Below are 26,284 nucleotides of genomic sequence, written 5' to 3' on the forward strand. Positions count from 1 at the left end.
GGTTCGCGCGCGGCCGGGGCGAAAACGCCAGCGTTGGCCAGAAATAACCGAGTCTGCAAGCGAGTCGTCCCAAACTTTACGGGGGCCGCCTTTATTTGATCACAGATACAGCAGAAACCGACCCGAATCGAAAAAGACCCGTTTTCTTTTTGAATATATTTTGTAAAATGATTTATTCATGCGACGCAAGTCACGTGATCGTCCCGATATATCCCAAAATATTATTACGTGCTGCTTATGTATCTGATATTTTGATATTTTGTGACATTGTTTTGATCACTTCAGTGCGTTTTTGCTGAAATCATTCATTTCTATTCAAAACCCCTGATTGGTTGGTAACTGGTTGCTAATTAGCATGCACATTAATAGATATTAGCCATTTATTAGTAGCATTTAAGCACATGTTAATGCCTTATTCTACATGATCTTATTTTTCATCCCTAATCGTACCCAATATCTAAACGTAACAACTACCTTACTAACTATCAATTAATAAATTAGGAGTTTATTAAGGGGAAAGTCATAGTTAATAGTTAACAAGTGTTATGGTTTCTGCATAAATATGAAGCATAACTGTTTCTTGAGAAGCAAATCCAGTATATTAATAATTTACGAAGGCTCCGTCATGTAATGATGCAGAAAATTCAGCTTTGAATCACAGCGATGAATTCGATCTTACAATATATCGCAATAGAAACCGGCGATTTTAAATTGTAATAATATTTCACAATTTTTGAGCACATTAACGCAACACATAATCACACGGTAAACTTACACTGAAGGCGAAACACAAGAAAACGGAGGGGGAGAATAATTTAGACACAAATCCCTTTATTGGCATGGTGAGGCTGATGAAAACTACACATTAAAAAAAAAACGAAAATTCACAACAAAGATTGTACAATACGTACAACTACAAAGGCATTGGTTAGGACTCAGCAGAAGGCAACATGGATAGGAGACGAAGAGAAGATAACAGCCAAACACAGTCCCCTTGACCCCCAGTACACACACACTCTGTCAAATCCACACACAAAACCACACACAGCCTCATTTAGATAGATCTGCTTCTTCATGGAAACACCAAAAAAAAAAAGGAAAACGAAAAAAAAAAAAAAAAAAAATCCAAAGCGGTGGCGAGTCCTTCGGTAGTTTTTACTATGGTAAAAAGTCCGCCACTCCGAAAAGATACACCCCATCGGGTGTTGTAACATATTGCTACAGCAATTTACAAAGCAGATTTGCAACGGACGCGTCGCATCGATTAAAGCCACACGCGACATGACGTCATACCCAAGCTCTGTGCAGAAAATCACGCTCTCTCCATGCCTCCAAGTGCAGAAATTCAATGTGGGTTTCGCATTCAAAAACAGATCGGCACAACAACGGAACCGGTCTTTAATTGACAGAGAGAGGTCAGTTTGAGTGTCGGTGACAAGGGCCTGTTGTGTTCGGGCGATTTGAATTATTTACAGTTCCTCTGAGGTACCTTCAAACCACAGCAAAGACAAAAATAGCTCTCGCTTTGGAAAGAGACTCGAGCTCACAGATGCAATTTTTGGCTTTTTAACCCTTTAAGTCATTGCTTGTGTTAGATTCGTACTCTCTGTCTCTCTCTCTCTCTCACACACACACACACACACACACAAGCTGCTCTTTCTGTGTCGATCTGTGTCGAGGCACTGGAATGAACAGAGTCTGGGTAATTTGTCATGTCTAAAACCATACAACAACATGAGCTAAAATACAGATTTGAAAAAATATTTATTGCTTTTTTATTTTTATTTATTTCTTTTTTAATTCACATTTTTCATATTTATTATTACTTTTTGTTATTGTGAGTAATGACAAGATTAGGATCATACATACATATATATATATATATATATATATATATATATATATATATATATATATATATATATATATATATATATATATTTTTTTTGTTTTTTTACATCAAATACATATTTTTTTTCTTTTTAAAAAATTCAGGAAAGAAAAAAATTGTAAACTTCAGTTTGGCATTCACATAATCAAAGGTGTGGAGCAAAGACACAGATTCTCTGTGGTACAACAAAATACCTGCAAAATCATTTTATTGCTTCATGTAATAAAAAAAGAGATGAAAAAGGGGGGATGAAAGTGTTTCAGAGCTAGAAAATCAAACGAGTCTGAGCAGCAGAGTTCATCGTAAGCCTAAAACGTGATCATACAATATGTTTTTGTTCTATCTCCGAAGGCATATATAAAAACGATATTTCTTAGAACTTTTAAATTTACATCCTTTCCAGTGATTGTTGAATAACAAATAATATAAATAGCAAAATTTGTAAGGCGCATCACGTGAGATGGCTGCCATAAATATTTTGATTAGAATACTGAGATAAATACATAAATAAGCAACGAGTAATTCTGTGTTAGAAGAGCAATCATCTCTTTGTGAAAGTGTATTATCAAACGAGAACGATAACAATGATTCGTGTGCACAGAAAAAAAATTAAATAAAAACTCTCGATTCCTTCAAGACGCAAAGGATAAAAAAATATCTCGGGGCTTTTCTTATTTTTTTTTTTTTTTTTCGTCTTTTTTTTTTATACACAATAGTGAACATAAACTTTATCTTACACGCTGCATGTATATACGGAAAACACTGAGTAGTCGAACTTCGAGATGAAACTGGAGTCGAAATAAAAAACGGAAAAGACGGTTGCATGCTCCCCCAAAAAAGAGCGGCAAATCTCCATACGTATTTTTACAATCAAATCACGTCATCTAAACGCCATGTAGGTTACACATCATCGTAATGACTACAGATCAACATTCTCGATTAAGAAAATTTCGTCTTAAAAAGGCTGCATTTTACAGTGCATAGCTGTAACAAACTAAGAACGCTGATATGCACGTCAAATAAAAATATTCGTTTTGTAAATAGGCGACTACATCCACCCCTCACCCCCTCGGTAAATGTAGACCATGTCACCTCCGAGAGATTCTCCCCAAACCAGATTAAAAAAAGGAACGGAAAGAGCCCGCAAAAATAAACTCCAAACAATAAAAACCGACCGAACGAGCTGCGCTCTTCACCTCTCAGAAGTGCCGAGGGCGATGGGGGGCGCGTGGAGCCGGCTCCGACGAAGATCTGTCTCTTCCAGAGCCTTCCACGCGGATCTGTGTAGTCCACTAAAGCAGCGTCGGCTACTTCACTGGCTATTCCCACAGGTAAAGTCTCTCCCAGCAGCTAGGTTCATGTAAACTTTGCTTGCAGATACACGTAGATATCCCTTCATAAACGTAGAGCTTTTTCGTCCATATATATATATATATATACTCTTTCCACTTCGATAAAGTGTAAAACGTCTCGTAGTCTTGTATTCAAAAGAAGAGAAACAACAGTGAGGTATTGCGAATCCCTCTCTTCGCAGGCAGCCGGTGCGGCGGTGCAGCTCATTACCTTCTCAGGCTGTACTGGGCCTCTCGCAACAAGCTGTCAAAATCCATGGAGTCGTACTTGCTTTTAGTGGAGGCTGGATCAAAGTCGTCAGAATGGGAATCTGGAGGAAGAAAATGGCACATTTGAACATCTGTGGAAATCAGGGAGGCTGGCCTCGTTTTTAAAGGCGCTATTGTGCGTTACTCGCTTTGCGAGAGCTGCTTCGAACGGATGCCTATTCTGCCACACGCGTAAAAAACAAACAAACATGCTTTTGGTAAATCAGTTACGAGATAAAAAGCGGGATCATGACGACTCTTGATGTCTCAGTTGCGCATTATCTCGTGATTTTCTTTTTATCTCATTGAATTAATGTCAATTACATTTTTTGTCATAATTTTAATCTAAATTTTGACACGTAATTTCAATTTATTATCTTTCAGTATGTCCCGATCTTGACTTGTAGCACAGAATTTTTGTCACTTTTTATCCCATAATTTAAACTTTGTTTGATGAATTCATTTTAACTTTGTCATATTTTTACATTTTTCAAGATTTAGATGTAATTTTTATTTTTACTTTTTATCTCATAATTATTATTTAGTATTTCATCATCTCAAATCATCTCAGAATCATGACATTTTGTCAATTGAGGACATCATCCCATTGTATTTTTATGAATTATGATTTTATTATTAATAAATGTTGTTATTTTATCTCGTATTTATGATTTGGCAGTTGATGATTATGACATTTTGTCAATTTAGTCATTTTATTTGTGTAAATACTAACTTTCTATCTCTATAATAATTTGTCATAATGTTTACTTTTTTATCTTATACTCTCAGAAATAAAGGTACAAAAGCTGTCACTGGGGTGGTACCTTTTCAAAAGGTACACGTTTGCACCTAAAGGATCCATTTTGTCACCTTAAAGGTACATATTAGCACTTAAAATGTATTAAAAGCATATTTGCATATTTGAACCGAATTGAACCTAATAGGTACAAAAGTGCACTTTTTAAAAAGGTTCCTCCCCAGTGACAGCTTTTGTACCTTTAGTCTATAATGAACTTAATCTCACTTGACGTAGTTTCTTTTTTCTATGATTTACCAAAGCAGATTTCATTTTAGATGCAAAACAGTTTTGAATTTGATTGAATGACATGTACACTCACATGGATCACAAGATTTAAACATTTATAGAAAATAGCATACAGCTTGTTTAAAACCTAACAAGAAAACCTGGCATGTGTATTCCAAACCAGATTTCAATCATTGTGGGTCAGTCTTCTAGGTCTCCGTCTCAACCCCTGCTGTAATATACTTCTCCACTGTCTTAAAGCACTTAGTTTAATAATTAAACGGTCAGGAGCGACTTCTCGAGGACGAGAACCCAAAGCCCATCACACGTACGGTTTGATTCGGATCCAGGATAAAAAATACGGCTGTCTTATCTCTAGTCGCAGAGAGCTTCACAAATGGTGCCCCGCATGCACAGCGGCGCATTCGGAGCGCGTGAGAAATGGGAATGACCGTGGCATGCAGGAGATGCCAGTCGTGATCTAATACTATGGCTAAGGGGAGAACGGTGTCATGCCGCGCACCTTGAAAGATGAAAAATGCCCCTGCGCTCTACTTAGAACTAATGGACGGTGTCTCGGAAAACAAGGAGGAAGAGGAAGAGAAAGGCGGAAGATTGAGAGGAAGGTTCTGAGGCCGCATTTTTCTAGTCACTTGCCTCTTTTTACTGCCATACCCTCTTCATCTGAACCTGTCGCCGTGCTTCAGCCTACACTCACCGTAAAAGCCAGCGTCTAGAGAAAGGCCTCGAGAAAATGAAGGTCAAGTCATCCATCTGCCCCAAGGCGAGGGTAGATTCCTAAATACAATGGCTCTGCTATATGGCCCTTAACCAAAGCTTCAGCACTCACCTTTGGAGAGCGTATTATGTCCACAATCTGAATACCTTTGGCCTTAGTCTGAGCCTTTGAAATACATGCTAATGTCCTCATTATTTGAACGAAAGTGCTCTTGTTCCTTTCCATTGACCTGCAGCACCATCAACGCCACTGAGACGGATCATCCCAGCGTCCCGAGCATTACACGTCCCTGACCTCACATTCTGCAGAAGCGGAGCATTGACTAAATATTCAAGTGCACGCCGTTCCCCAGCATCCCATTATTCCTGTTATAACAGGAAAAATGGGATCCCCATTTTTCCGCACCCCCTCTTCGACCAACATGTAAAGGTGCTGCCCTGAGGATTCAATTCCTTTTTGCTCCCTATCTCGTCCCTTCCCCCAATAGACACTTTCCGCCTTTGGGTGGAGATGATGATTGCCTATTTCTGCCACAATCCTATCACAGGCATCATGGGTAGAAAAAAGCCCCATAACATTTTACAGAGGAATTTGTCACTCAAAGATACATCAATCTGATCTAGATTGTCACCTTGGTAATCCTGGACAGAGGGCTTGGTGCATATGAAAAGAAAGCATGGGCGTCTAAAAGCCTTTGGGGAAGAGGGTGATGGGATGAGAGTGAAAGAGATGGGACAGAGACGAACAGCGCTATTTTAGTAGTATTTTGTACTATAATAATATTTCTTCATATTTCATTTCAAGTGTCATATTTTTTATGTACTTGTTTGAATTGTTTTAATTTTTATTTAAATTGGGTAATTTTTATTACTTCATCTCAAACTCACTTTATTTAGGTTTGTTGCCAAGGCAACATGTGTGCGTAAAATAAAGTTATTTCTCCTGAATTTCAAGTAATAAAATAGTTACAGCTCTATTTAACAATGACAACACTGGAGACAGCATTTTATACATATTTATAACATTATATATATATCAATTTTTTATGTATAAAATTGTAATTGTGTTGCATGCTTTTGTTGATTTATTAGATTTTTTCCATTTTTATTTATCCTTTTTAATTCAGTTTTAGATAGATCGATATGTTTATTTGTTTCTATGTTTGCTGGATATTTCTCCTTAGCTTTATATTATAATTCAGCTTTACTTTTAGTAATTTTAGTACTTCATTTTAAACTTATGCTATTTTATTCTCAGGAAATATAATATTTATTTATTTATTTATCAGCACAGGAGATGATGAATAAAATAAAAAGATGAATTAAAAAAAGGGTACAATAAAATGCCAAGAATATCTATGTTAGTCCAAAGCTGCTGCTCAAGTGGCTTGGCTTAGAATAGGACAGAACACGGACTTGACTGGGGCGGATGGAGATGAAGCTGTTTATGAATCAGTCACAGCTGACAGAGCTCATCCTCTCATTTCTCTTTTTTGTCTATCTCTTTCTGCAGGCTGCGCACTCCTCAGTGTCATGGCGAGGTCTTGATGCTATTCAGCATCCCAGCAGCGAGCAGAAGGAAGCCCGTTTTAGAAGAGGAACGTGACCTCGCTCTCCTACCCGTACTTACTGCTTTCACAACTCACATAAACCATCCAGAGCACCAACGCATGTACACGGCTAAAGCAGAAGTACTATATAGAGAATTCCCACAATGCATCATAACTTATCTACTATCTAGGATCTACTATCCTAGCAGTTTTTCATTCTGTATTAAGGTGTTGGTTTTTATCTGCCGTGTAGAAATACAGCCGGCCCCGGGTACTTACCTAAGTCTGTATAATTCGATTTACTGTACTGCTTTTGTCCACCAAGGCAGAGCTCGAAGTGAGGCTCATTCGACCTGCGCAACGTGTGTCCATTCTCAAGGGCAGCGAGCGCATCACAAGTGTAGCGGTAGGTGATGAAGCCAAAGTTATCCCTGGGTTGACAAAAAAGACAATGGAGTGTCATTCGAAGAGAGTAAAGGAACAATGCGTGATTCTATCAGCTGCCATTTAATATTTCTACATGCAAAGTTGGACTCAGTAGGGGCCAGTTTTACGAAACAGAACAAATTAGTGTTATATTGCAGCTCCATTAAAACACCGAGCTGCTGACAATCTGTAAATGAACTCTGATGTTTCTCATGTCGTGGTCGTTCTCATTTCTCTCTTTTTTCACATTTTGTATATTTAAATATGGAGTTTTGTATATGTAACTATATTTGTAAAACATTTATTACTCTCCAACTTAAACTGTCACAAATCTTGAATTCCTTGGAGTTTGGACTCTTTTTAAAGAAGACACTTCTCAGCAGATTTTCGCTGATGTGAAATAAAGTGAAACTTCTGAAAAAATGCAAAAAAAAAAATTCCAATTAATTTCTAAAGTCTTCATCTTCATTTTTAAATGTGACTTTTTTCATTTCATTCTTTCTAATCGAGTCCGTGACTTTTCAATTAATTTATTTTTTACATAGCAATTGCTAGAACCTTTGCCAAGTTTCATACCATTCAGATGAAATACAAATTTTTCCAAAATAAAATTCGGTAAAAAGTGACCAAACAGCACAGAGAGTTAAAAGACATAGATGGTCATTTCAGTGATGAACAACACTATCTACCAAGAGCAGCACAGACTAAGTCACAAACAAGATCTGATGATAATCAGATGCATGTAAAAAAATGGTTAAAATGTGATTTTGGGGGGAGTAAAATACCAGTTTTATTATTATTTATTCAATTACCAGTAAAATTACTATTTCATACCTTAGGAAATCACCAAACACAAAAATATTTGCATCTGAAATGATAAATGCATACACTTTCTTTCACTAACGTTTGGCGCAAGCTGTTGGTAAACGTGGCTTTAAATTTGTGGCTTAATTCTACTTGTATTCCAAAATGCACTTGCATGTGCAAGGAGAAGCAGTGAAGTCTGCTTTACTAATCACCGTCCAGTGACCACAAGTTCATCTTTAACCAGATTTTAACGATTCCTTTTATGCTAAAGGAAAATATTGACTCCCTTTAACCATTTGACGCACACACAATCCAGAAAAACACACAGTTGCAGGCCCACGGTCTTACCCGTCATGTCTCAAGTTGACTGTGCACTCCTCAATCTCGCCGAAGACTTCAAAGCGGCGTTTGAGCTCTGAGTGCGTGTGCTGTTGGCGCGAAGACATCCCACATACACCACTCGCCTCTCCTCCTGGTCATAAAGGGAACGAGAGAGAAGAGATTAGTCTAACATAGTTCTTCTGCTGTTCTTTTTTTCCTCTTCCCCCTCTCCTTGACTTCTCTCAACCTCACCCCATGACTGTAATTAACATCCACCACTGTGGGAAAGCCAAGAACAGTCTGGAGGAAATGGCTGGAGGACTCTCCTTTATCTTTTTCACTCTGTGTGTGTATGTGTGTGTGTGTGTGTGTGTGTGTGTGTGGACAAGAAGCAACCTAAACTGAAAAAGTCTCATTCTGTCTTAAACATGGACTATCCATAGGATCGTGAGGTAATCGTATACAATACAACGTTGGCCCCTGATAATTTTATAGCAGTTATCATTTAAAATGACTAGAATTGTTTTGAGCTTTATAAATGCTGCAGACGTTTCTTATACTGAATACTGTATGTGCAGAATTTCTTTTTCTATTTGGAGATTGATGACTTTCATCAATCTTTTACCGTCTTCTGTATTTACAACTACAGCTGGGTGATGCAGCTAAAAATCGTCCCAATATTTTTCAGTCTTTTGACACATATTCAATATAAATTGTGTTATTTGTTTTCATTGTGAAATGGTTTAAAGCACTGGAGTTTGGTCAGTCTTATAATTCTTAAACTTAAAGTTAAAACAACCATTTATTTCTTACAAACAAAATGCCGCTTCTGGTATAAAAACAAGAAAATTGGAGTACTGTAAATGGTCAAATGGCATCAAATTACTGACTGTATTTACACAAGCAACGTGCATATGATAGATTGCCGCTAAATATGCTGATTTGTATCACTTAATAACATAAAGAACAAATATTGACAGGCTGTAGATTTAAGATCGATTTAAGAAACCTTTGCTGGTACAGAAACGTACCCTGTGAGATTTATTGCTTTTCATGTTCGAAATACAAGCAAGAATGCAATTTTCCTTGAATATCCAAACGATTTTAAATAACAACAACAAAAAAAGTATATTATGTGAACATTTTACGTTTTAAACATAGCATTCAGTTTAAAGACAGATGTCAATAGTAGTGTAATATTTTACTACAAAACAATAGTTCCAACCAAATCTGCAACAGAACTGTTGTGCATCTCCAAGCAACAACGTCATTTTTCATCAATCTGTATGTGTGAATGATTCAGAGATTCACTGATTAATGACCATAACTACAACCTCCTTACTGAATGAATGAATGAATGAATGAATGACATGACGCCTCGCTCATTTAAATGGCGACGTTCTGCCACATAAAGGTGATTTTAGTTTGTAATCTATAAGTATCACTTAATTTCTTCATTTATCATTCTTCATTCATTTAATCATTTATTGCTTTATTTATTATATTAATAATACACTTAATGGAATGGTAAGAAAATGCCATAAAACATGACATAGAATTAATAAAGATAAAAAATCTTTGCCTTAAATCAATTTAAGGTGGAAAATAATGTGCCTTAATGGAAAAGGTGTGACTGTGGTCTAAGTGGGGGTATGTTAAATGACCTGCGGGTAAATCACTGTAAAAAGTTTGAGAACCACTGGTTTAAAGGGTACCTTTTCAACCAAACAGCAGCATTGTTAAGCAGAATCAACCAATCAATCAATCAATCAATCAATCAATCAATCAATCAATCAATCAATCAATCAATCAATCAAAGCAGTTAAACATTTTAAATGATTTAATAATAATCAAATAAATTCTCATTAATAAAAAAATGCAGTCAACATGTTTGAGAGTTGACAAATCATACAATCAGTTTTCTGAATAACTATAGTTCATTGTAGTATAGTTCATGTATAATAATCCATTATTTTTGAACGAATAATATTGTTCACATGCCTGATCTAGGGCGTTAAAACGGAAATCAATTGATATGCAGTCACAGGTGTGCTTTAATCATCAATTTTAGCCACGGGCTAATATCACTTTGTTCCATTATTCAACGAAGCACAAGAGAGAACACATAGATTGAGAGAACGTAAAGACCCCACCAGGCTGAATACATAAAATGGAGGTATTTAATTCAGCTTGCTAATCTTGAGACAAAACACAAGCCTCGGGCCTTATTACGTGGCATTATTTATTCATATGCTCATGTACCTGCCATTATGTGTGACAAAATATACTTATGATCCTCAACAATAACCAGAGGTCTCTTGTAAGTCATACATAAAATTATGATACAAATCTATTGGCCCTCAACAGAGTCATAATTCACCGGTGTACATGATGTCACCGTGTCACAACAACAACAAAAACAAAAATCGACAAATTAGCCAAAACACCTGGGAGGGCTGTTTCTTTTTTGCATTTCCTCTGAAGCTCCCCTCGTGCTTCCATCAAGTACAATAGGAGACAAAAGTGTTTGCTGAATTGGTGGTTTTGTTGCTGACAGCTGATAAATGCGGTGAGGTTTTAAAGATGACACCCTGAGACTAGCGCTTCATATGAAGCTCTCACATCCTTTGCCCCCCCAAAACCTCTTCTGACAGCTCAGCCGCCGCCGCTAGTAATTGTCTCGCTGCCGCAGAACACGGAGAAAAGAGAAAAAAGGTGGGAGAAAAAACGTACGCCGGGGCCGAGTCATGCGTGCATTATTTGACGTGTGCATTTATCAGTGAACTGAGTTGGAAAGCCGTCTCATTTCACAGTCTGGTCAGGCACAGCGAAAGAGAACAAAACTGATATTCCATCTCGGAGAACTGCATTTCGAATATGTAAGTGTTCGAAATTAAACTGCTCATTTTGAGTCCGAGTATTAACATACCTTTGATTTGGAGGGGGTGGGGGTCTTGCTTTAACTTTTTCCTTGTCTGGTCGAAAGCATTTAGCCCGTGGTGTGATTAATAGAATCCGGCAGCGTTCGGAAAATGCCACAGAGATGTTAAAAATACACAACTGGGAGATAAAGAGGAAACGCGTGTAGCCTGAATGATTCAGAGCGCCGTCTTTGCATGAGTTCACTTTTTGAGCGAGAGAGAAAGAGAGAGAGCTCAGGGATGGCTGTGCGCTTCGAGCTTTCTGTAGGCAAACACAGAGATGGAGGCAGAGAAAGCCTGAGAGAAGGATAACGTCTGTGCTAATCTACGATTCCTGCCAGCACGAGAGAGACCACAACTGAAAAACACCTCCAAGCGTAATAGGGTTTTCATCAACTATGGGCATGTTTGGCCCTGTGGACTTTTAGAAAATCAACAGCTTTAAAACACACCCGCACTAGTTTGCTTAAATCGTCTACTAATAATGTTCAACAGTGGACAAACTGTCATTTTATCTGAAGCATTTTCAACCCAGTGTCATTTCCTTCCGTGATTAATATAATTCTGGGATGGAAATAACAGATTTTTATTTATTTAAGTATTTGTTTTTGGATAGTAAAATTAGCAGAAAATACTTTTTATTAGTTATAATTTTACTGTTGTTCATAATAGAAATACATATTATTAGTGTTTTGAATAAACATTCACCAATACTTTAGGAAACAATATTCTCTAGTATTAATTAGTTGCTTGTTAATGTGCATATTACTAGCACATCAGCTGTAGCATTTAAAGGAACATTCCGCTGTTTTTGAACATGGGGTCATTCAAAAATGGTTGGGTTTTACCATTTTTTAATCCATTCAGCCGATCTCCGGCTCTGGCGATAGCACTTTTGGCATACCTTAACATAGATCATTGAGTCTGATTAGATTCAACTTTGAATTTTCTGTGGGCCTACTGCAATACAAAAGAGTCAAGTTTTAAATAGGAAAAATATCAAAACTCTCTGTTCATTTTTAAACAAGACGCTTCTGGTCTAATCAGACTCAATGATCTATGCTAAGCTATGCTATTGCCAATCCTGGACATCGGCTGAATGAATTAAAAAATGGTAAAACTTTACTTTTTTTAAATCTGAGAGAGTTACAGAAAGAGTCTATTTTCAAAAATGGTGGAGTGTTCCTTTAATGTCTTATTCTGCATCATAATATCCTAAATATCCCAAACCTGTATAAATCTTCTGCTGAGCACAAATGAAGATAGTTTGCTGGTAGCCAAACAGCTAAGAAAGTGAATGACTACGAGTTAACTTTTTTGGTTACCAAGAGAAATAGAAAAATTAAATAACATATGGAACAACTTGATAGTGAGTAAATTATGACAAAAAGTCATTTTTTGGAGTAAAAAATACTTTTAACCCTTGTACCTAAACATAACAATTACCTTATTATCATTACACAGCAAATTAGGGTTGAGAGAAAAGTCTTGGTTAACAGTTAATATGTGTTCCCTACCAAACATTATTATATGCCCTGTATCTAAAAAAACCAGCAACTTTATTCATAGTTTAAGCTTGTTAATTTTATTAAATAACAACCCCAATGATTTAAGCATTCAGTAACTTAATAAAGTGGGTACATAGGTGGGTGCACTTACTATTGCTTTTTGATGTTGTCTCTCCCTCTGTTCAGCCCTCTCACATTCCCGTTTCTCATAGTCACGTCGGTACTCTTCCCGCTTCAGACGCTCATGCTGGTATTCCTCATAGCTGTCATATCTGTAGTTGAAAAGAAAAAATGTAATCCAAATAAGTTCTTTCTAAAAACACAACTATATAAAAAGAAAATATTATATTTAGTATCTGAATTGTTTCTCCAAGATGAGATTAGAGAGCAGATGGAGATAATTGTTTAGGTCTTCTGCTTCTCTGATACTTTTTGTGAGGAATAAGTCCCAACTAATATCAAGTGTCTCCTACAGAGTTTCAGAAAATATCTCAACAATGTCAATTCTGCAAATAAAACTTCCGTGTGATTCGGTGGGAACTCTTGCCAAATCTTTCAAAAACAAAATAATCTCAGCTATGAGTCTTCAGTTTTTTTATGTTTTTTTTTCCAATGGAACTGTAGAAGAAATGTAATTGAAACATAACTGAGAACTCCATTAAGTCTTCTGAGCTGTGAAAGAGCAACCACTGAGCAATAAACCTTTTCTCTCTCAGTACATAGATGTATTGTTTGCTGTTTTGCTCAAGTGGCCTTGGGAATCAGCTCGCTCAGAGCAGACTGCTTTCCATTCTTCTTAGCGTGGAAAACAAACAAACACATTAATAAGATGTCTCATTACATCGCAAAAGGTTACAGCTCCCAATGGCGGGACTGTTAAGGGAATATGGCAGAAATTTGGCAGCTGTGTCTGTCAGCACAACTTCACATGCCATTACTTTTTGCTTAGTTTGAACTTTACGTCCAAAAAGTGCAACTTTTTCTACAGCCATTTGCAACAGAGGCAACATGGTGTAAAAGCACAATATGAGCGGACTAAAGCACCATCAGGGAAAAGGTGTAGCTGGGAGGTAGTGGGTCCCTAATGCAAGCTGCTCTTGCCAACGAAAGCTTTATTGTAAAACTTTGAAAAGTTAAGGCCTTGAAATGATGCATCATCATAACTCATCATATCAATTAGACAGAGTCAGCAAGTGACTTGCTTCCTTTGCATAAGGACGGACTCTGAAAGTATTGCAGACACAGTACATTATCTTGCAGCACTTAAGTCAGTCTCATGAACTGGTCTATAATATCAGCATATATTAATTTTTCTAGTGCAAGTGTCACATAATACATGCACAGTATATTAAAGACTAACAAATGGAAAAGTATTTGCCATGCACAGGCACTTACCTGGGTCTCCGACCAAAAATAGATTGAGCCTGGGACTGAGGGCTTCTATAAATCCTGGGAATAAAAGTGCTATTGCCCAAATTGCGAGGAGACCTGCATTCAAGCAGAAAGACAACAACATTCTTAGAAAAAAGTCAAAACCAAGCCAGAAAACTGAACATTGTCTTTACTTAAAGGATCACAGGCAATTTAAATGCATGTATAACTTTAAACAGCAGGCATAAGATAAAAAGTGAAGGATAATACATGGAGTAAAACGGGGGAGAAAGATGCTGATGTGACTAAAATCTGATGTATAGTTAGATGTTTGTAAAATGACAATGTCATTTGATATTAAAAGGGTGTATAAATCTCCTATATTTTGGTTTTAGAGTCTCCTTGATCAGTATCTATCACTATGTATCTCAAAAGGAGGCACTGTAAATATTGTCTTTCTGGCATGCTGTCTGGATGTAACCCACTTTAAAATGTCCAAGACTTCACTCACATGGCGTTTCTTTCATCTCGTGGGGATGGAGCGGGCAACGCTGTCGAGCAAAACAACAGCTGCTACTAAAAACAACAGAGCCCCATCAAAGAGAGCTGGAGAGAAATTAATCTAAAATTCAAGCTAAAAGAATGAAGGTCCATTGAGGAAACAATGTGAGACTTCCATAAGTCTCTCAAGTTTCTCAAGTGACACAAGCTTGTTTGCCCAAGAAATGACTCTGCTGGACTCTATTTGTCATCTGCACTGAATGATGAGAGATGAAAAACTTCTAAATAAAACTCCAAAATGCCTTTGAAGGCATTTCTGCAATTTATAAAAAGTACCGCTATAATGGTGAGCGAATGCCTGAACTCAGGTTTGGAATGGCTCATTTGGTGTAACAGCAAGTGTGTAGATGAGCAATTTACCACCTAAGATACTGTTTATCTTCCAAGCTCATTTTATCTTGTGTCTCTCAAAGCCAATGCTTACTGTCTATTGTGCGTAATTTTTCTCTGGTTGTGCAAAATCAGCCGTAACGACTTCAGTGGCCATGCTGTGAGACCCAGACTTGGGCTTCATTGCAATGACAGCCACAGAAAGATGTTTACCTTCTTTACAGCCCCTCCTGCTGAGACACATGGATTCGTGTCCACAAAGATTGCTAGGTAAACGTGTTTCTGAGACAGGCGGAAGACTCACGGCAGAACTTACCAGGAGGGAGAACGGCTGTCGGGAGACTCAGAGCGGGAGTACGGAGACCTGGAGAGGGATCTGCGTCTGTGGTGAGATGTGGAACGGGAGCGGGAGCGGGAGATGGAGCGTGGCCAGCGGAGGTGCTGTGGGGAGAGCTGAGTGGAAGGAGGCGAGAGAGAGCTCCATGAGAATGAACTGCTGGAAGGGGAGCTAGAAGGCGACCCTTCGAGGAGCAGCTCGAGTGGTGAACCTTCCCCTAAGTAGAACAGGCGCTCCCTGCCTACCTCCAGGTTCTCAAAATCAGGCAGACCCGGGTGTATGTAGTCATCAAGAAGACCAGGGTAGTCGTCCCCAGAGTCACTGTCCTCGAGAGGCCCGATGCCTCGCTGCTCTCCCACTACCCCGCTATAGAAGGCTTGTTGAGGCTTTCCAAAGTGCTTGTTGAGCTCTTCGCGGATCTCCTGGTCCCTAAGTAGTTTCCTTCCAACAGAACTGCCATCCGCTGACGTTTTGGAGCCCGAAGTGGAGTCGTGGTCCTGTCCGTGAGCATCCGTGTCCGGACAAGCCTCCTGAGCTTTGGAGGAAAGGCCCTGAAGGTGCCTGGCCAAGGAGGAAGACGAAGGGGAGGCGGAAGACAACGATGATGTAGAAGTACAGGAGGTCGGCATGTTCGAGTCTTTACATTCCACATGCCGGCCCTCCATTGGCCCAGTTACCGCTGCAGCTATGGTGGTGCTGTCTCGTTTTGTGCTTCTGGACTGGCAATAGTCATGATCGCCAAAGACGCGGGGCATGGGCCGCTTGCCCCGACGCTCCTCCAAGCCCCCTAGGGGCATTGTGGAGGAGGCCTTGCTCAACTGGGCATAGAGCTCAGTCTGCTCTGGGCCCTTCCGAATAGAGCCGCTGGTTGGCTGAGGGCAAGAGCCCCCATTGCTCAGCCTGGGCCTTTTGCTTGTCAGGGCCGAGGGAGAGCATGAAGACAGCTTGTTTTTGAGTGATACTTTGAAAGGGTTCTCTTGACTGGCTTTGTGAGGAGGCGTGGTAGGTGGTGTCAGACCTGGAGGGAAGAAGACACAACAGATTTACCAAACAAGATCCCTCTCCTTCCTTAACAGTGCCGGGTCTGTCTCTAAGTGATTGAACGAGCACGCTCTTGAGCCTGATTAAAATATTCTCTTTCATTTAGACCTAATCCTTATCCCCATTTTATTGCAACCCTGACAGATTTATGTGACCTCAGATTGCACCGCGATACAGACAGAGCTACTCAATTAAACTTCCTCCAGTCCTAATTCATTAGAAAGTAAACAGTAGTCAGATCTTAGAATAATACTGGTGTTTTCGACAGATGCATGAATGCCATACTCCTGGGACCGCGATGAAAGCACAGTGATGCAGGAGCTGTTATCATTCTCTTCATCTTTGCCACCTTTTCTCCTCATGAACCCCCAGCCATCTTGACAGATTTATGTGCCAACAGATGGCATTTATATGGGAAGTCTTGAGATGTGCTGCTTTATGGCATGGTTAATGCACTTGCACAAACAACCGGAGGTAGTTCCTCTTTATTTTCCTCTACTTCTCCCTCTCTCTTTCTATTTCGAAATCTCTCAAATTTCTGCTTTCCCGATCCACTCACACATTACAATAGTAACCTGTCGATAAATTATTTTTCTTTTCAAACTGCAGGCATTTTTGGAATATTTTTCAGGACCACTTCCTGTTACAACCCTATACTGAAACTGATATTCCAAACAAAATACCGGTTAGCTGAAACAACGCCCCTCTTACTGTATCTCTTTCTTTCTGCATCAATCAATAAATTAAATGGATACAGTACTGCAGTGGGCACAAGCCTGATTCGGCATACAAAACAACAGTGGCCATGACTAAATTAATCATTATGCCAATGCAATGAGCTATGAAAAGAAAGCATGCACTGCCAAAGGAACTTCTGCTGCACCAATCAAACACCATCTGGGCATAAAATGCACGCAGGGTCATAAACCAAGGACCATTATCGCCTTTACATTACATTACATAAATTACATTACATAGCATTACATAAATATGCACTGTTCAGTCAAAGGCAGCCATGATGAATGTACTCGGATACAAACACTAATCATATACCGGTGGGTTCTCTCTGCGATTTCTGGCAGGGTGTGAATTACGCAGGGACCTCTGAACGAATTATTACTTAAAGCTTACCGAACTGATCCCCGTGGTAATCTTAAAATGCCATGCAAGGAGCGTAACACAGACTGACCTGGGTGTCATACGATACCATAATTAAAGGAACCCCCGCTCAAGTTAATCTATTAGAGGGATGGGGATTAGGGAACGGTATTAAATCTGGCACTTTCATAGTGCTGGCTATTCCGCAGGTGTCAAGGTGTTTTGCTCTGCAGTAAAACGCCTGGGCCTTTTTTTTAATTCAACAGCACCATAAAAATGGCTTCTTGCACTGTTGTCATGATGGCACAAACCCCAATGGAAATTTATTTTATGACTTCAGAGCCCCATCTGGCTTTACAGTGACTTGTAATCAGTTAATCTGATATGATCGTCAGAAAAGACATATGAGTATAAAGGGTTTAAGGTAGTCTATAGAACAGCAGACACATTATAGGAGAATGTAAACTAATGCTCATCAGAGAGCTTTAACAAAACACTTCCCCTCATTGAATCACAAATCTAAAATGATGGTCTTGGAAAAAAAAGTGTAGCTTTACTGAGTTAAACAGTGCTGGATTTTGCTTCAGGTTAGTAGGCACAAATTCATGCATTAAATACAAAGATAAATGAACCCTTTAGAATTGCATAAGAGGCTGTAAAGGTGACCTAACATGACTCCTGATACTTTACCATAGAGAGTCAAGAACTTGAATAGCTTGCAGAAGTCATAAAATTCCTCAAAACCTCTAGCTTCACTAAACTGCTATGACATAATCCACATTTGAGCAAAAACACCAAACACAGAGTTACATTGTACCCTCAGGCTAGGTCAAATCTGTACACTGAGGGCCATTACCTTGTACTAAGTGAATACCAAATGGCCCATTCACCAAGACACATTGTGATAGGGAAAGGGCAGCCATTTTGTTTTTATTGACCTGGAATGATTAATCTCTGCACGGGGGATACAGAAATAATTACCTGCATGATTTATGCTGAGAGAAAAAAGTGAGAAAGGGGAGAACTGCTGAAGAGCTGCTCTTGAAGAGCCCCAGCTGATGTACACGTCGTCTGGGTTTAATTACTTCGGGTTAACACCAATGTGGTAAAAAAGTACACACACACACACACACATATATATATATATATATATATATATATATATATATATATAAATTGAAGTTTGGTTAAATTTCACAAATGAACCCTTCGCATAAATAGCAAACATAGGAAATTACCTTAATGTCTCTAATCAAATTGCCAGACTGTCTGAAAAAAAGGATCCTGATAATATCGGCAAAACCAAATTGCATGGCAAAACTAATTAAAACAATAATAATGCCACAACAATTTATCTCTGATGTATTGAAGCAGCGAGCTGCCCAGTCAAAAAGCATTAGAGTCTAAATGAGAAGAGAGAATATTAACTCTTCAAAGGGGAAGATTGAAACTTTCCAATAAATCAGCCAAAGAATAAAAAAGTAAACAATGAAGGACTATGTAAACTGCTGACCATGTTCCATCAGTTCACCTTGAACCTTTCATTTCAAATGAATTAAACTATCAAAGTAGACTAGTAGGAGACTTTTACCTTTGCCAAAGAAATGTTATCTTTACTAGTGAATGATAAAAAAAAATCCCACAGTATTTCAGATTAACTACCAAACAAATGGAAGAAAGGGGGAGCTTTTGCACCATTCATCTGTCTGTTTTAGGTACACTTTTTATATTCTCTTCTTGGTTATGAGCAAAAACTTTTTTTTTTTATTTACCTGGGGTTCCGCAGATCTCCACACTCAATGTGCGTTCAATGGTTTTGTTCTCAAACGGAGATCCCTTGTGGTCACTGTAACACAAAAGAGAAAAAAAAGAAGATGAGAAGAGGGATGGAGTTCTGAAAGTGTTTGTGTGAGCTTACAAATGGAAATGAAATTAACAAAATGCCTCATCATTGTTGTTGTGTTTTTTTTTAGTTCAGATTTTGTCTGCTCTACAAAAGTTGTGTAAAAACTCTCTCACTTACTTTGGAGACTCTGGGGTCAAAGGAAGTGGCAAGATGGTGGGTTTGGCTGCAGAACACAAAGGAGCATGGGTAATTAATTTACTAGTTCACACTGTACCCAAGATATTTCAGGTCCACATCTACAACTAACGACTTGATCAGTGACAGCAATGTTGTTGCAAATCCAACCCTGCGCTGAAAGGCCAGGTGACTCTCCAGCCAGACAGAAATTTTGAGAAAAACCAATAGTTGAACTAACTTGACCCCATATTTTTTGTCTTTATCTGACTGCATACTTTGTGAGGCAGGATGAAGTGATGGCATGTGTTCAGTTTCCCAGCCCATCATACAAGATCCACCACATTCCAACAGTCAGAATGAGTAGAAAATATAAAAAAACAAACAAACAAAAAAAAAAAAAAAAAAACAACAGACTATGATATGAAAAAGAAACGGCACAAATGTTTCATACTGCTACAAAAATTAACTCTAACAAGAAGATGTTTTGCATGCAATTGAAACCAAAGCAGAGGAAGAAAGAAGAGTCAAGGAAGCGTGTGCAGTTGCCTGAGGCTGCGACCATCTCCAACTGCAACTAGGGAGTACCTCTCAGTTAGACAGCTATATTACGGCAGCCTGAGAAAGAAGCTTTTCAGCACAGATCTGAGTTTGAAATTGGGCGACGTGATAGTTCAAAGTGTTGCAGGCGTTCCCCGTCTTTCATTTATAATTAATCTAAAGACAAAGGTTTGTGCCAATTCAGAGTTTTACGCTTTTTCGCATCAGTTTTGCTTCCAAGTAAATGTTAGGTTTGGGTTAGCGCTGTGGTTAGTGTGTGGTCAAACTGGGAAGCGGTTAAAGGAGGAGAGGCAAAGGAGAGAGGGCAGGGATGCAGCAATGATTACCTAACATTGGTGGGACTTCATCGAGGTGCCTGCGGAGTGCCTGTTTTTGTGAGTCGGAGGGCGTGAGCTCTGGAACTAAAGAGTCTGGGAACAATGGGCTTGGCAGGCCCTGTGAGAATGACATGGGGCTGCCTATGACATCATCAAAAACATCCTCCCCGCCTTGGCCCACCAGATCATGCAAGCTGTCTCCTGTCACCTGTTCTGGCATGCTCAACCAGCTCTCTAGGTCTAATTTAAGCTCTGCCGAACACTCAAGATTGCTCTGGTCGGCCACGCTAAATGCCTGCTCGTGTAAGCTAGGTGCCTTTCTAGGGACCTCTCGACTAGCTCGCTCTAAGTGTCTGTAGCTCTTTTGGACTCTAGAAGCAATGTCTGGTAGGTCTCGCCTTTTAATCTGGGGCAACTGCAGGTGAGCCCGGTAACGGGCCGGCCTGGGCCTGGAGGTGAGCAGCTGACTGAGCATGGGGTGCTCTAGCTCTTGCCTCCTTTTCCTAATGGTCACCGTGATGTGCCTATTAGCACGGCCAGCCTCAGCCAAGCCGCCCGCCTCAAGGCAATGACCACAGCTGCCTGCATGACCCGTCTCTCTAGGCGGGAGAGAGTAAGAGTGCATGTACCTAATAAAGCGGGCAGCGGCCAAGCTGCCTGGGTCAACACCTGGCTGCAGGCCTGGCGGCCTCCCCTCTTCGCCGGAGCAGGCATGGCCACAGCCGCCTCCGTGGGACAGCGCAACGGGGGCGGAGTGCCCCCCTTGAGTACACCGCCGCCACTTCCCCGGCCCCTCACCAGCCACACTACACGTGCCGGCTGCCTGGCTCTCACCTCGCTGGGCCTGCACTGCCAGCTGCTGCTGCTGCTGTGATGATGGGGAGGCAGAGGACGTCTTCTTTTTGGAGGCGGTGGAAGAGGAGCAGGACGACAGGGAGGAGAAAGAGGAGGTGGACGAGGACGATGGAGAGGAAGAAGATGAGCAGGAGGACGTGCAAGCCCCTCCCCTGTCCTTGCAGCAACCTGTCCAGGTGCTCTTGGCTTCCCTGGCTTTGGTCTGGAAGGCCTCGTCACTAGAGGTGAGGTACTTGAGCAGCTCAGTACAAGGGCGTCTCACGGACCGGTTTGGACAGGACCCTCGTGGTTTGCTGTTCCAGGGGTTTTCTGTCTAAAGAACAGAAAGCAGAGAGAGGGAGAGAGGGCAGAATGAGCATGGGATGCAACACAGGGAGATTAGAACAGGAGGGGGTTAGCACAGAGGTGGTTTAGTCTCCCAAAAGGCAACGTGAGTGTACTTTGCCCATCATCTTAATTACGAGGTCTTGGGACGGCTCCAGGAAGATCTGCATGCAGGCAGCAGGAGGAGACAGCGGTGTCCTCTGGGACCCTGCCATGTGCAGAGCTCCAGAAACAGAGGAGTCAAAGTCATTATGGAAAATTAACTCCTCAAAGAGAGCTTGCGCATGTGCATGAGTGTGTTTGTGTGGAGGGAAGAGAATTATGCATGATGTTCACCTCAAATAACTACTCTGGGTTTTTTTTCTAGTTTACAACATGACTGGGCCTGTGGTAATAAATCATTGTTTTTGTGACAATGAGACCAACAACCTTAATTCTATCAAGACATCTTTGTTTTCTTTTTCATGGAAATGAGATTCAGAAGTACTGAACATCATCAAGGCTAATATAACTTCAGATGAGACACCATCACACACAAAACTCAATCAAGCTTTAGCTCCTTAGAGGGAGCAGACTATTTGTATAATTTCACAGAAAGGAAAAATTACATGGAACTAGCAGATGAGCTCACAGACCAGGCCTTTGATGCAAGAAGTGCAGCGAGCAGCTACCTTGGCAACAGCAGGTGTTGGTCTGATCCGTTGGTTGCTGGCTGCATGGTTCTGTGCCTTGCCACCTGGGTATTGATTATAGCTGAGCTGGGAGTTAGCAGGCGCCAGGAGGAGCTTCTTCAGCTATAAACAGAGCAGAGAAACAGATCAAGGGGATTACAGCTATGAATTTAAAACAAAATGCAAAGATATTGCAATACTTTTGCATTTGCATTGCATTTATGCATTTGGCAGATGCTTTATTCAAAGCGACTTACTCTGTATCCAAGGTATACAGCTTATCGGTTTATGCATTTCCTGGAATCAAACCCATGACCTTGGCATTGTTAGCACTTTCTGTTGTTTCTGTATATGGTCTCTTGTAAGCTAATGTTTGCATGCATTGTTTTCAAAGAATTGTTTCTCTAAGCAAGTTGACAAAGTCATTGATGACAACAGAATCATGTGCATGGAAAAAAAGCATGTCAAGCAGAGGGATTTTTCTGGGGTGCTAATTGTAACTAATGATGAACATTAAACTTTTGCTGTTCATACTATTGAGAAAATGGAATATTAAAATAGTCACTTGATTAAATTAAATTCTTTGTGTTGTGTATTTCCCTTCGCAGTAACGAACAATGCAATTAACACCTCAGGAACACTGATCTACTTCGATTTGCTGTTTCAACAGCACTGGGGCTATGTTCTCTGTGCAGACATCAATAGGAGACTGCTGTCTGGCGAGTCTGTACCCATTTTTGGTGACAGGCCTGCAGCATCTCCTTATCTGGTGCTAGTAAAGACCAGACAGAGGGAGCACAGTGAAACACAGTGGGGCCGAGAAAGAGTGAGGGAAGGAAACAGAATAAGAGGGCCATGCTTCATGGCGAAATAGGATTGGGCACAGGGGAGGGTCTCTTACCAAGGAAGGCTCCTCTGGCTCTGGGGTGCGTGGCGAGCCGTCTGGGGTGGAAGGACAGCTCTGATCACTGGCATTGGTCACGTCCCCATCTGCCAGGGCCTCGAACGAAGGCAACCCGTCTTCGTCCACTGGGATACTATCCAGGGTTTCTGTGAGCACTGCCAGCAAGTTGGCCTCATTTTCCTCATCTATCTTCTTAAGGGGGGCCAAAAGAAAAGGGGAAAGAGAAAGAACAGTGGAAGAAAATAGGACATTTTAGTTTGGAGTAGTGGCAGATTTAGTCTGTTTTCAGGCTGGGTGGAGCGGAGCTCCATAATCTCTAATAGAGATTTTTTTTTTTTTACTACAAAATCTCTTTCAACTACAAATTGCCTAAGCCACATGAGTCAGCACTGTCAGTCATACATTAAACATGCAGCTTACTGGACCAAAATAATATCTCCCCTAAGAAACCCATTAACTGAGCTGACACACAGCAACTACCCAGGGAAGTAGCGAGAAAGAGGTAAGAAACAATACGAGGGAAGTTAAGTTCCTCCAATCCCTAACTCAAATGGCTCATCAACCAAATTCAAGCTGGCAATCCATAGATAAGGAGCCTTATTGTGACTTGAAATAGATGCAATTTTTTGAGCATATGAAGTGTGATTACAGAATCAAATGCTAAATGCTAAACTCTTTGATGTTCCCTTCTCCGTCTCCTCCGCAGATGGTAACGCAGGAGGGGCAGTATCCATGGAGCGGTGGCTGTGGAAAAGTCGCAGGCAGTGGAACTTCCAGCACCAAAACCCACGGGACTTAGCAATTGCAGCAGATAAACACCAAAATTGCTGGGGGACGTGGCGTATGCAGGCCAACAAGAACAAATCCTTTTATGCACACCACAGGATTAGTATCGCTTGCTGATAGCATTCGGGCACGATGGTGGTGGCTGCAGGGGGACTGTCCTCTTTAGATAGAAGTGTTGCGTTGCTTAGCCTCCGGTCCCATGTGCAACGATCACCCCGTTTGATCCCTTTTCTATTAATAGTTTCCTACGATTACACACCAGCGTGTTCATATGCTCACGGGAGCTGATTTTGAGACATCAAAACAAGGCCATTTTACTTATCTCACTCCATTTAAAAGATTTCGGTACTGATAGCTCTAACGTTTGATTAGCCACTGACAGGGAGGAAAATGAGTTCATAATGCCCTCCTTGGGACATATTTTCTAAATCTGAGCTTGAATTGATAACAGATAAAAGATATGCAGGAGCACCTGAGTTGTGACATAAAGCGGCTAGAAAGAAATCACAGCCTGTGACTTGCTGTTTAATGGTTGGCTAATAATGTCCTTTCAGTGAGCTATGCCTTTGCTGTCTCCCTTTAATTTGTCTTCTGCAACTTCAGAAAAACCCAGGCAGCTATTAAAACAGAGGGCAATAACAATAAGCATTTCCTTCAAGCTAATTATAATCCTGGTTATTTAGGATGACTTCCGATAGATGCTCATTGTTTGATTTACAGAGGAAAGCTTTTATTCTTTTGGGGATTTTCTTTTCAGAAACAGCTTTCACAGCACAAGCATGCACCCAAATAAGGACTAGCAGTTAGTAAAACTAAAGTGTGAACTCATGGTTGGACTTTATCTGGCATGACAGAAGGTACTCCAGGGTTTATACAGCAATCAAAAATTCTGCCAAAAACCGCACTCCTCTTACAACATCGGTTATCTCTCAGTATTCTATGAAACAGGCCAATAACCTTTGTCCTCTATTCAGGCACATAATTCAAAGTGTAACCAACACTAGCAAAGTACATTCAACCCTGTGCCAGAGCGACCAAATTTTCCAGGCAACTGTGTCTGCAGCCATCGATTGCGTCTAAAGAGAAACGGTCAGAGTGCGAAGGGAAGAAAAATAGATAGGACCTTTCCCATTCCGCTTAATGGACCTCACCGAATTAAACAGATCTTAACAATCGTGGGCTAATTGTGGGATCACAATATATTAACCTGCTCTAATTCTAAAGGGTGCCATTCATGGCTGTTTTACCACAAATGCTTCAATTAGCCATAAAACACACTGGCAAGCGCTCGGCAGTCACACTCCATCTAGCTCCCCTCCCTTCCCCGGTACTTCAGAGGCACGCCAGCGCTCACCAGTCATTCATTATCAGGTGCGCTCTTTTGTTATCAGACAGGCTGTCTTTGAAATTGTCCTTGCTTTAACTCTTTTATTGAGTTCCACCTAAGCCATTGTATTCCTGAGATATAACTTATGCCACTGATAACAGGTAGCATGGTCCTTTTCTTTTACTCCAGCTTCACGGCTGGAAAAAATAGTCCGATATCATTTGAGGATCTGTGCGAATACCACATAGGTAAATGAAAGAATGTAAAAAAAAAGGAGGAAAACGGGAGGTCCGTATTTTGATCGCGTCTGCGGACTTGCATCTTCACCGTGACGGAGGGGGAAAACTCTGCAGGTAATAAAACCTAGAAAGTCAATTACTCAGAGTGCGTTTTACAACTGAAGGCTTGCACCATCACAAGGAAGACATTAAATGACCTAGAATGTGTGGAAAAAGGTTAAAGTGAAGATTGATGTATTTTTCTTTCTCTTTGTTTCTCGTTCTCTCTGAAACCTCTCTAAAACCTCTCTGAGTTTGTTTCCATCTGACAGGATATTGTTCACAGCTCTAAAATAGATTTGCATTATTCAATATGTGTCTGTAATTTTACCCTTTTCTAGCTGAGACTCGTGTTGGTTGCATTTAGTAGGACATAACTTTGCTTAAAATGTTTGGAAAACGCCTCCTTATGGAAAAAAAACAATTATAGGTGTCTCTACACGTCTTTTAAGTTGGCTTTTTTCTCCGCTATTTTCGCCACAGTATCTAATTCCATAGCTAACAAATCCGAATGATATTCTTCACTATGCAATCTGTACCTTGTCATAGATTTGTGGGTGAGAAGGGACTTTTTAGTTTTTTTTACCAAATTCAGAGCTCCAATAAAAAAAAAAAAAGACATGAGTCATACATGATATTGTCCCTCACATTATCAAAAACATTCCAATGTAAGCCTCCCATAATAAGCCTAACCAGATTGTGTCACAGTATATGTA

The 26,284-nt window shown here is 40.2% G+C and overlaps 1 protein-coding gene across 1 annotated transcript in view; it reads right to left on the reverse strand.

The window, feature by feature from the left end:
• Positions 1 to 814: 814 nt before the first annotated feature.
• The window catches only part of ppargc1a (peroxisome proliferator-activated receptor gamma, coactivator 1 alpha), a 41,009-nt gene continuing 15,539 nt past the window's right edge, over positions 815 to 26,284 (reverse strand). The window contains 12 exon segments of the mRNA XM_043243906.1: positions 815 to 3,554; positions 7,084 to 7,235; positions 8,386 to 8,456; positions 8,459 to 8,509; positions 12,939 to 13,059; positions 14,183 to 14,275; positions 15,366 to 16,404; positions 19,298 to 19,371; positions 19,549 to 19,594; positions 21,258 to 21,591; positions 22,274 to 22,396; positions 23,175 to 23,369. Of these exon segments, the coding sequence (XP_043099841.1) occupies positions 3,451 to 3,554; positions 7,084 to 7,235; positions 8,386 to 8,456; positions 8,459 to 8,509; positions 12,939 to 13,059; positions 14,183 to 14,275; positions 15,366 to 16,404; positions 19,298 to 19,371; positions 19,549 to 19,594; positions 21,258 to 21,591; positions 22,274 to 22,396; positions 23,175 to 23,369 (2,403 nt within the window). The 3' untranslated portion in view covers positions 815 to 3,450.

The sequence above is a fragment of the Puntigrus tetrazona genome, chromosome 7, assembly GCF_018831695.1.
Source record: "Puntigrus tetrazona isolate hp1 chromosome 7, ASM1883169v1, whole genome shotgun sequence".
NCBI classification, from domain to species: domain Eukaryota; kingdom Metazoa; phylum Chordata; class Actinopteri; order Cypriniformes; family Cyprinidae; genus Puntigrus; species Puntigrus tetrazona.